The sequence below is a fragment of the Penaeus vannamei genome, chromosome 40, assembly GCF_042767895.1.
Source record: "Penaeus vannamei isolate JL-2024 chromosome 40, ASM4276789v1, whole genome shotgun sequence".
Lineage (NCBI taxonomy): Eukaryota > Metazoa > Arthropoda > Malacostraca > Decapoda > Penaeidae > Penaeus > Penaeus vannamei.
The window spans coordinates 20,022,260-20,034,759 of record NC_091588.1 but is presented as its reverse complement, the minus strand read 5'-3'; the positions used below and the strand labels follow the sequence as shown (position 1 = coordinate 20,034,759).

At 49.4% G+C, this 12,500-nt stretch overlaps 1 protein-coding gene across 4 annotated transcripts in view; it reads right to left on the bottom strand.

Moving 5' to 3' along the window:
- Positions 1-1,019: 1,019 nt before the first annotated feature.
- LOC113806211 (multiple inositol polyphosphate phosphatase 1) overlaps positions 1,020-12,500 on the bottom strand; it is a 22,969-nt gene continuing 11,488 nt past the window's right edge. For 2 of the 4 annotated variants that reach the window (XM_027357336.2, XM_070117251.1), the window contains exons 8-12: positions 5,747-5,856; positions 4,386-4,455; positions 3,042-3,184; positions 1,835-2,010; positions 1,020-1,463 (exon numbers count right to left, since the gene is read on the bottom strand). In XM_027357336.2, the coding sequence (XP_027213137.2) occupies positions 1,381-1,463; positions 1,835-2,010; positions 3,042-3,184; positions 4,386-4,455; positions 5,747-5,856 (582 nt within the window). In that variant the 3' untranslated portion in view covers positions 1,020-1,380. Of the gene's footprint in view, positions 1,464-1,834; positions 2,011-3,041; positions 3,185-3,327; positions 3,627-4,385; positions 4,456-5,746; positions 5,857-12,500 lie in introns of those variants that run through there. The other 2 variants (XR_011398270.1, XM_070117252.1) reach the window with 2 other exon arrangements.

The window sequence follows — 12,500 nt, the reverse complement described above, 5'->3', positions numbered from 1 at the left end:
CCATTTCTGCAAGAATAAAGAACTTTGATGAACCAATGCAAGAAATCGAACAAGTGACCTTGGTTTCAGCTACAGGTCTTTTTGAAGGGAATGAGACAACCTCCGCCTACCTACGTGTCGAAGGCGATTGGGTCAAGTATAAGTTTTCAAATTTTTCAAGAAAAATTGCCTTTCCTCTACGGACTAAGTATATTTAATGAGTTTTTGGATCTCCGGCAGACGAGAATAACAGAGTATGGGTTTGAAAATCGAAGAACAGACTTCCTACTTCGGGCAAATTTGCCATGTGGTTTAATCATGCAAATGTAGCTTAGGTTTGCGAATATTTTCCCTGTTAAATGAAAGAGGTCCTCCACCTCCTCCTCTTCCACCTCTTCCTACTTCTCCTCCACCTCCTCCTCCTTCACCTCCCCCTACTTCTTCTCCTCCACCTCCTCCTACTTCTCCTCCTCCTCCTCCTCCTCCACCTCCTCCTACTTCTCCTCCTCCACCTCCTCCTACTTCTCCTCTTCCACCTCCTCCTACTTCTCCTCCTCCACCTCCTCCTACTCCACCTCCTCCTCCTCCTCCTCCTCCACCCCCTCCTACTTCTACTTCTCCTCCACCTCCTCCTCCTCCTCCACCTCTTCCTACTTCTACTTCTCCTCCACCTCCTCCTACTCCTACTCCACCACCTCCTCCTCTTCCACCTCCTCCTCCTCCACCTCCTCCTACTTCTCCTCCTACTCCTCCCACTTCTCCACCACCTCCTCCTACTCCTACTTCTCCTCCTCCACCTCCTCCTCCTCCTCCTCCTCCTCCTCCTCCTTCTCCTCCTCCCCCTTCTTCTCCTCCTCCTCCTCCTTCTCCTCCACCTCCTCCTACTTCTCTTCCTCCAGCTCCTCCTCCTCCACCTCCTCCTCCTCCTCCACCTCCTCCTACTTCTCTTCCTCCACCTCCTCCTCCTCCTCCTACTTCTCCTCCACCTCCTCCTCGGCTTTTCATGACATACCACATGGGTCAGGAAATGGAAACGAGCCTTGTTACAGAAAGTTTATTCCAACGCCACCCAGAAGACGCCAAACCGTACATCGAATGATAAACCACAAACATATCTCTCTCTATATAAAAGTACTAAATAACCACACTTGACCCTTGAATATCATTGATCAACACAAAGACGAAGCCACGAAAGTAACGACGGAAACCACGACTCTAAAAAAGAAAAAAAAGAACACACTATCTACAGCATCCTTCGCCCCTCCGCCTCCTGCCGCCTCCTCCTGTGTGTGTGTGTGTGTGTGTGTGTGTGTGTGTGTGTGTGTGTAAAATGTATGTATGTATGTATGTATGTATCTATCTATCTATCTATATAATCTTTCATATGTAGAAAGGGCGCGATTAGGACTCCCGGCTGAGCAGTCGCAGGAGCGGCTGAAGGACTGCTACCAGGAGGAGGGTGCTCGGCGTGCCTGCGCTGCCATCTGGCGGGAGAGCGTGCAGTTAACACTTATATATATATACACTCATTATATGTGTGTATGTGTGTATGTGTTAGCGCGTGTGTGCGTGGGGTATTCAAATGTATACATGCACATTATGAAATTAACAACTAGATTTGTATATATATATATATATATATATATATATATATATATATATATATATATATATATATATATATATATATATATATATATATAGCTTCATGTGTATATATATCATTGCGTTTATCATGATAACGAAAAGTAAATGAGACATAAATAGAGGGAGAGAGACACAAACAGGCGGAGAGAGAGCCAGCCAGACAGACCCAGAGAGGCACACAGGAGACGAGGCCCAGCGCCGCCCTTACCGAATCCGCCCTCTTCTTCCTGGACGACTGGCGGGTCGTTTTCGCAAATGGCGTCGAAGTCACAGCTCTCGTACTGGCCGAGGAGTGCCATGAACTCCTCCCACGTGCAGCTCTTCTCCCCGCGGCACCCAGGGAGCTTGGCCCTTCTCTCGTTCACGGCCATGCTCACGAACCACCTGGGGGGAGAGGGAGGGAGCGTGTCATGGCCGAGGCACGAGAGCAACACTGGAAATGGCGGGCGGGATTTTGCGTCGACGAAGAGGGGGCTAAAAATGGTAAAATCAATCTCCGTTCTTATTAAAGACGTTTCTTTTTTTCTTTTTTTTTCTCTTTTTTTTCTTCTTTTATTTATGGATTAATGTTTAATCTTTTCCGTCTTATGAGTAAAAGGCTAGGCATGCCAGGACCGGTGTTAAAGACTTAGTAGATGGTTCAGACAGAAAGAGACATACAGAGAAGCAGATAGACAGACAGGTAGATAGATAGAGGCAGACAGACAGACAGGTAGACAAAGAGAGAGGAATAAAAGGGATTATAACCATAGAGGAGAATTTAACTTGATGTCCCATGCGAAGGAAAGTGACAATTCATCATAATTTACAGCAAAACATAATTTGATATGATCAAACTTTAGCCCCCACTCCGTAAATTTCCACACGCATTCAATGTATCCTATTATGATGTAACTTCAATTACTTTTATAGCAAAGTCAATATCTTTCATCAAATTATTGGTAACTACCCTCTCTTCCTTTTCAATGCGAATGCTTTTAAAAACTAGTGGTTCGCTTTTCACAAACTTGTTCAACATGTATAGCAACTATAGCTGAATGTTAAAGCCATTTACATAATATATTGTTTATGAAGAAAACTAGCAAAGACACTAGCAAGTGTAACGTAACAAACCAGGCTAAGTGTAGTAAGGAGTGTGTTAAGAATAAATCTATCAACTCAAATTTCCTAATCCAAGCAAAGGAGGAGGAGACAGATATCAGGAAAAGGAGGACGATATCAAGGAGATAAGGAAGAGGATTACTATTCTCCTTCACTCCTCTCGAGATGCAAATACGCGTTCCGAATAAACCTTCCGAACTCAAGGACAATGGGAAGGACGCTCCGGACGATCTCAAGAGGATAAGGAAGAGGATTACTAAGCTCCTTCACTCCTCCGAACTCAAAGGCAATGGGAAAGGCCCTTCGGAATCCACCTGTCGTCGTCGCAGCGGGAGAGCAGGAAGGCCACGTTGGCAGAGAAAGGCCCCACGATGGACGTCCTCCAGAGTCGCTTGGCCTTGATGTCTTCGTGAGTCAGCGTCGTGTTGTCCCAGAACATCCCCAGGCGCGCCATCAGCTGCGGGAAGGACACCTGGTGAGGAGGGAGGGAGGGAGGAAAGGAAAAAGGGAGGGAGGATAGGAAGGAGGGAGGAAGGAAGGGAAGGAGGGAAGGAGGAAGGAATGAACGGGAGGGAGGAAGGAAGGAAGGGAGTGAGGAAGTGTTATCCCAGAACATCCCCAGACGCGCCATCAGATGCGGGAAGGACACCTGGTGAGGAGGGAGGGAGGGAGGAAAGGAAAAAGGGAGGGAGGAAGGAAGGGAGGGAGGGAAGGAGGAAGGAATGAAGGGAAGAAAGGGAGTGAGGAAGTGTTATCCCAGAACATCCCCAGTCGCGCCATCAGATGCGGGAAGGACACCTGGTGAGGAGGGAGGGAGGAAAGGAAAAAGGGAGGGAGGATAGAAGGGAAGGAGGGAGTGAGGAAGTGTTATCCCAGAACATCCCCAGGCGCGCCATCAGCTGCGGGAAGTACACCTGGTGAGGAGGGAGGGAGGAAAGGAAAAACGGAGGGAGGAAGGAAAGGAAGGAGGGAGGGAGGAAGGAAGGGAAGGAGGAAGTGTTGACCTAGAACATCCCCAGTCGCGCCATCAGCTGCGGGAAGTACACCTGGTGAGGAGGGAGGGAGGGAGGAAAGGAAGAACAGAGGAAGAGAGGGAAGGACACCTCGTGGGGACTCGTGTGTTAACCTCAAAGGATGTTGGACACGGGAGAGAGAGGGGGAGGGAGGGAGGGAGGAAAGGAGGATAGAAGAGAGAAATAGAGAGAGAGGCAAACTGACCATCAGACAGAGCGGCAGAAATTGACAGACTTTGAAGGAATATGTCAAGGGCTTAGGGTGAAAAACTGGCTGGCAGATATAAGCATGGAAGGTGACCTTTTTTTGCGTTTAAGATTCCTTGAATATCTAATTCACCTATCCCTTCCTGTAAGTGTCATTAATAAACGTTGACTTTATCTATTAGTTTGCAATTTACTTCTATGTTTATGCTTGTCACTTTAAGTAAAAAAAAAATAAATAAATAAAAAATAAAAATCATTAACAAGGCTGTTGAATTCCTGATCTGCTCCATTTCCTTTCATCTGCAAAACAGGTGAAAGGTCATGAACATTCGAACTCATTGGCAGATGTTCCCAACGCGTGAACTCGCCCAAAGACGCTGTCGTGAGCCCACTGCACAACGGGTCTGGACGCAGACGGTGCAGGAGCCAGAAGCCCACCTTGAGGTAGGCGTCGAGGTGGGTGAAGTAGAAGACGCCACGAGGTCCTTCGCCCTTCTCCACCCGTCTCCTGCGAAGGAGAAGGACGCGTCGTGAGGGAATCCTCGGACGGAAAGCGCTCAGGGCGAGGGTGAGGAGCGGGCGCGACAGGGAGAAGGAGGAGCGGAAACGGGCCGACGCGCCCTGGGTGGCTCGGGGCGGCAGGGGGCGGGGCTTGTGCATGTGCTTATGCAAGGAAGGCGTTTGTGTTTAGATAGAGAGAGAGAGAGAGAGATGCACACACATGCATATATATATATATATATATATATATATATATATATATATATATATATATATATATATATATATATATATACATATATATAAACATATATATAAATGAATAAATATATATTTATATTTATATATACATAGATATGTACATGTATATGTACATATGTGTGTGAATATACATGCGTATGTACATATATATGAAATGCCCTGAAATCAAAGAACAGATAAAATGTAAATAAGATATACATATGTATATGTATATATACATGTATTTACATATGTATGTATGTATCAGTCTCAGGTAAGTAAATAAGGGTTATGATTACTTAAACGAAATTCTGAAAATATTTTCATCAGTCTCAGATAAGTAGACAAATATATGTTTGCCAAACCTAATTCTGTTTCATCTTAAATCATTTGCATATACATGTGTGTGTGTGTGGAGAGAGAGAGAGAGAGAGAGAATGTATCATTCAGATATATAAAGAAGTGATTTGATTTAATTAAACTTACAGATTGGCCCATATTTCTTAAAAGGCCATATCTGATTACTCACACAAGTAAATAAATATTTCAATATATTAGTTCCGATATGGAGGTTCTATTTTTGGTAGCGATGGTTAGTTAGCTAGTTTGTCTGTTCGTTCGTTTGTTCCTTAATGAACAGGGTAACTCAAAAAGTTAAGAAGAGATGTTTATCAATTTAGACCAAGCGTCTAGGCCTAACTTGGGTGACATTTATTTTCGGTGCTGATCCGGATCAGTTATATACAGGGGTTATATATATCAGTTATATCAGTTATATATATCAGTTATATACAGGGGTTACTATTATCATCCTCTTTATTGCGGACGTCACCAGTGTACTTACGAAAGAACTGATTTCAATTTAATCTTAAAACATTTGCATTGATAAATAGAGAGATCAGTTTCTCATAAGTAAATCATCTTTTTAAATTTGTCAGACCTAATCCTGTTTTACTCGCAATAATTTGCATAGATAAAAAAAAATGATATATATGTATCAATGCCACATAAGTCAATCAGTGCTTTAACCCCACCAACCTCCAGCCAGACCCTCCTACCTGAAGGTCCTCACCAGGTCCTGGACCAAACGGCAGGCTTGTTCGTAGTTTATGCGGTGTCCGTAGCCACTCTTGTAGTAGTACTTGAGGTCTTGCCAGTACTCAAGCACCTTCTCAAGCGCGAGCGAGGCCAAGCGCAGAGCCACAGCGAGGGGAGTGGAATGGAAGCACAAGCATGCAAGGAAATGCGGTCATCAGGTGTTGAGTTTTCGATTATCAAAAAATTAATGAATGAAATAATGATAATGATAATAATGATAAAGGAGAAACAAGAAAGTTTATTTTTTTCGATTAACAAAAAAAGTTGATTTATTCGACTGAAAAAGAGCGTTAGGAAATACGATAAGAAATTATCCGATGCTGTTGTTGTTGTTAAAGATTAACAAAGAAAAAAAAAGCCTTAAAACAAAAAAAAAATGATACAAGAAAAAACGACATGAATATTACCCAAAACTGTTACATTTTTAATTAAGAAATTTTGATACAAAACAGTTATTTAGAAAGAGAGATAGAGAGACGGACAGAAACCGATCGAAAGATAGATAGATGCAGAGAGAGTTAGAGAAAAGAAAAGAGAAAGAGAGAGAGAAGAAAAGGTCACCTGGAATACCTGCCTTGCTTATCCTGACCCACTTACCATCCATGACACCACGACCTACTAACCCTGACCCACATATCACCCATGACCACCCATTGCCTACCCTTTCCTACCTACAATGATCTACCAACCACAACTTACTCTAACCTACCCTAGCCTACCAACCCAACCATGACTTACCCTAACCTACCCTAGCCTACCAACCCAACCACAACCTCCCCTAACCTAACCTAGCCTACCAACCCAACCATGACTTACCCTAACCTAACCTAGCCTACCAACCCAACCACGACTTACCCTAACCTACCCTAGCCTACCAACCCAACCACGACTTACCCTAACCTACCCTAGCCTACCAACCCAACCACGACTTACCCTTAACCTACCCTAGCCTACCAACCCAACCACAACCTCCCCTAACCTACCCTAGCCTACCAACCCAACCACGACTTACCCTAACCTACCCTAGCCTACCAACCCAACCACAACCTCCCCTAACCTACCCTAGCCTACCAACCCAACCACGACTTACCCTAACCTACCCTAGCCTACCAACCCAACCACGACTTACCCTTAACCTACCCTAGCCTACCAACCCAACCACAACCTCCCCTAACCTACCCTAGCCTACCAACCCAACCACAACCTCCCCTAACCTACCCTAGCCTACCAACCCAACCACAACCTACCCTAACCTACCCTAGCCTACCAACCCAACCATGACTTACCCTAACCTACCCTAGCCTACCAACCCAACCACGACTTACCCTAACCTACCCTAGCCTACCAACCCAACCACGACTTACCCTAACCTACCCTAGCCTACCAACCCAACCACGACTTACCCTAACCTACCCTAGCCTACCAACCCAACCACGACTTACCCTTAACCTACCCTAGCCTACCAACCCAACCACAACCTCCCCTAACCTACCCTAGCCTACCAATCCAACCACGACTTACCCTTAACCTACCCTAGCCTACCAACCCAACCACGACTTACCCTAACCTACCCTAGCCTACCAACCTAACCACGACTTACCCTTAACCTAACCTAGCCTACCAACCCAACCATAACCTCCCCTAACCTACCCTAGCCTACCAATCCAACCACGACTTACCCTTAACCTACCCTAGCCTACCAACCCAACCACGACTTACCCTAACCTACCCTAGCCTACCAACCTAACCACGACTTACCCTTAACCTAACCTAGCCTACCAACCCAACCATAACCTCCCCTAACCTACCCTAGCCTACCAATCCAACCACGACTTACCCTAACCTAACCTAGCCTACCAACCCAACCACAACCTCCCCTAACCTACCCTAGCCTACCAATCCAACCACGACTTACCCTAACCTAACCTAGCCTACCAATCAGCGTCTAACCAGGTAAGTCCACTTCCATTTAACATATTGAATCCAAAAAGGAATCTGATTTTTCCTTAGAGTATTCTGTCGTTAGTTAATGGTAAGAATTCTTCGTTGTCGTAAAAAAAAAGAGGATTATCAATTTAATTCTGATGATTATTCCAAGACTGAATTAATGATACAAATAATTATGTATCTATTTATATCTAGCATCTCGCAGCGCTCTCCCATTGGCTAAACGGGGAAACGTCTTCAGCTCCGCCCCCTTTTTGACCCCAACAACCTGTGATATTTTATGGCAAGTGCTTTTCACTACATTTTCTTTGAAAATAGTTCAGTAATAACAGTGGGAAAAAATATCGAAACAGAAACCAAGAAATGAAAGTAATATCTAAAATTTGCTATGAATAAAGCTGATGGGGCGTGGCTTAGCTCAGAAGTTGCCTACTAGTATTTTCTTCAAGATGGAGTGCTTATACCTATGTTTAGGTACCTTGCTTCCATCCATGACCTACCCTGACCTACCATCAATGACCCACCCTGACCTACCATCCATGACCCACCCTGACCTACCATCCATGACCCACCCTGACCTACCATCCATGACCCACCCTGACCTACCATCCATGACCCACCCTGACCTACCATCCATGACCCACCCTGACCTACCATCCATGACCCACCCTGACCTACCATCCATGACCCACCCTGACCTACCATCCATGACCCACCCTGACCTACCATCCATGACCCACCCTGACCTACCATCCATGCCCCACCCTGACCTACCATCCATGACCCACCCTGACCTACCATCCATGACCCACCCTGACCTACCATCCATGACCCACCCTGACCTACCACTCATGACCCACCCTGACCTACCATCCATGACCCACCCTGACCTACCATCCATGACCCACCCTGACCTAACATCCATAACCCACCCTGACCTACCATCCATGACCCACCCTGACCTACCATCCATGACCCACCCTGACCTACCATCCATGACCTACCCTGACCTACCATCCATGACCCACCCTGACCTACCATCCATGACCCACCCTGACCTACCATCCATGACCCACCCTGACCTACCATCCATGACCCACCCTGACCTACCACCCATGACCCACCCTGACCTACCATCCATGACCCACCCTGACCTACCATCCACGACCCACCCTGACCTACCATCCATGATCCACCCTGACCTACCATCCATGACCCACCCTGACCTACCATCCATGACCCACCCTGACCTACCATCCATGACCCACCCTGACCTACCATCCATGACCCACCCTGACCTACCATCCATGAGGCACCCTGAACTACCATCCATGATCCACCCTGACCTACCATCCATGACCCACCCTGACCTACCATCCATGACCCACCCTGACCTACCATCCATGACCCACCCTGACCTACCATCCATGACCCACCCTGACCTACCATCCATGACCCACCCTGACCTACCATCCATGACCCACCCTGACCTACCATCCATGACCCACCCTGACCTACCATCCATGACCCACCCTGACCTACCATCCATGACCCACCCTGACCTACCATCCATGACCCACCCTGACCTACCATCCATGACCCACCCTGACCTACCATCCATGACCCACCCTGACCTACCATCCATGACCCACCCTGACCTACCATCCATGACCCACCCTGACCTACCATCCATGACCCACCCTGACCTACCATCCATGACCCACCCTGACCTACCATCCATGACCCACCCTGACCTAACATCCATAACCCACCCTGACCTAACATCTATGACCCACCCTGACCTACCATCCATGACCCACCCTGACCTACCATCCATGACCTACCCTGACCTACCATCCATGACCCACCCTGACCTACCATCCATGACCCACCCTGACCTACCATCCATGACCCACGCTGACCTACCATCCATGACCCACCCTGACCTACCATCCATGACCCACCCTGACCTACCATCCATGACCCACCCTGACCTACCATCCATGACCCACCCTGACCTACCATCCATGACCCACCCTGACCTACCATCCATGACCCACCCTGACCTAACATCCATGACCCACCCTGACCTACCATCCATGACCCACCCTGACCTACCATCCATGACCCACCCTGACCTAACATCCATGACCCACCCTGACCTACCATCCATGACCCACCCTGACCTACCATCCATGACCTACCCTGACCTACCATCCATGACCCACCCTGACCTACCATCCATGACCCACCCTGACCTACCATCCATGACCCACCCTGACCTACCATCCATGACCCACCCTGACCTACCATCCATGACCCACCCTGACCTACCATCCATGACCCACCCTGACCTACCATCCATGACCCACCCTGACCTACCATCCATGACCCACCCTGACCTACCATCCATGACCCACCCTGACCTACCATCCATGACCCACCCTGACCTACCATCCATGACCCACCCTGACCTACCATCCATGACCCACCCTGACCTACCATCCATGACCCACCCTGACCTACCATCCATGACCCACCCTGACCTACCATCCATGACCCACCCTGACCTAACATACATGACCCACCCTGACCTACCATCCATGACCCACCCTGACCTACCATCCATGACCCACCCTGACCTACCATCCATGACCCACCCTGACCTACCATCCATGACCCACCGTGACCTACCATCCATGACCCACCCTGACCTACGATCCATGACCCACCCTGACCTACCATCCATGACCTACCCTGACCTACCATCCATGACCCACCCTGACCTACCATCCATGACCCACCCTGACCTACCATCCATGACCCACCCTGACCTACCATCCATGACCCACCCTGACCTAACATCCATAACCCACCCTGACCTAACATCTATGTCCCACCCTGACCTACCATCCATGACCCACCCTTACCTACCATCCATGACCTACCCTGCCCTACCATCCACGACCCACCCTGACCTACCATCCATGACCCACCCTGACCTACCATCCATGACCCACCCTGACCTACCATCCATGACCCACCCTGACCTACCATCCATGACCCACCCTGACCTACCATCCATGACCCACCCTGACCTACCATCCATGACCCACCCTGACCTACCATCCATGACCCACCCTGACCTACCATCCATGACCCACCCTGACCTAACATCCATGACCCACCCTGACCTACCATCCATGACCCACCCTGACCTACCATCCATGACCCACCCTGACCTAACATCCATGCCCCACCCTGTCCTACCATCCAGGACCCACCCTGACCTACCAGCCATGACCTACCCTGACCTACCATCCATGACCCACCCTGACCTACCATCCATGACCCACCCTGTCCTACCATCCATGACCCACCCTGACCTACCATCCATGACCCACCCTGAACTACCATCCATGACCCACCCTGACCTACCATCCATGACCCAGCCTGACGTACCATCCATGACGCACCCTGACCTAACATCCATGACCCACCCTGACCTACCATCCATGACCCACGCTGACCTACCATCCATCAGCCACCCTGACCTATCAGGCATGACGCACCCTGACCTACCATCGATGACCCACCCTGACCTAACATACATGACCCACCCTGACCTACCATCCATGACCCACCCTGACCTACCATCCATGACCCACCCTGACCTACCATCCATGACCCACCCTGACCTACCATCCATGACCCACCCTGACCTACCATCCATGACCCACCCTGACCTACCATCCATGACCCACCCTGACCTACCATCCATGACCCACCCTGACCTACCATCCATGACCCACCCTGACCTACCATCCATGACCCACCCTGACCTACCATCCATGACCCACCCTGACCTACCATCCACGACCCAGCCTGACCTACCATCCACGACCCAGCCTGACCTACCATCCATGACCCACCCTGACCTACCATCCATGACCCACCCTGACCTACCATCCATGACCCACCCTGACCTACCACCCATGACCCACCCTGACCTACCACCCACGACCCACCCTGACCTACCATCCACGACCCACCCTGACCTACCATCCACGACCCACCCTGACCTACCACCCATGACCCACCCTGACCTACCATCCACCACCCACCCTGACCTACCATCCATGATCCACCCTGACCTACCACCCATGACCCACCCTGACCTACCACCCATGACCCACCCTGACCTACCATCCACGACCCACCCTGACCTACCACCCATGACCCACCCTGACCTACCACCCATGACCCACCCTGACCTACCATCCATGACCCACCCTGACCTACCATCCATGACCCACCCTGACCTACCATCCCTGACCCCCCCCGACCTACCATCCATGACCCACCCTGACCTACCATCCATGACCTACCCTGACCTACCACCCATAACCCACCCTGACCTACCACCCATGACCCACCCTGACTTACCACCCATGACCCACCCTGACCTACCACCCATGACCCACCCTGGCCTACCACCCATGACCCACCCTGACCTACCACGCATGACCTACCGTGACCGACCACCCATGACCCACGCTGACGTACCATCCACGACCCACCCTGACCTACCACCCATGACCCACCCTGACCTACCACCCATGACCCACCCTGACCTACCATCCATGACCCACCCTGACCTACCATCCATGACCCACCCTGACCTACCATCCATGACCCACCCTGACCTACCATCCATGACCCACCCTGATCTACCATCCATGACCTACCATCCATGACCCACCCTGA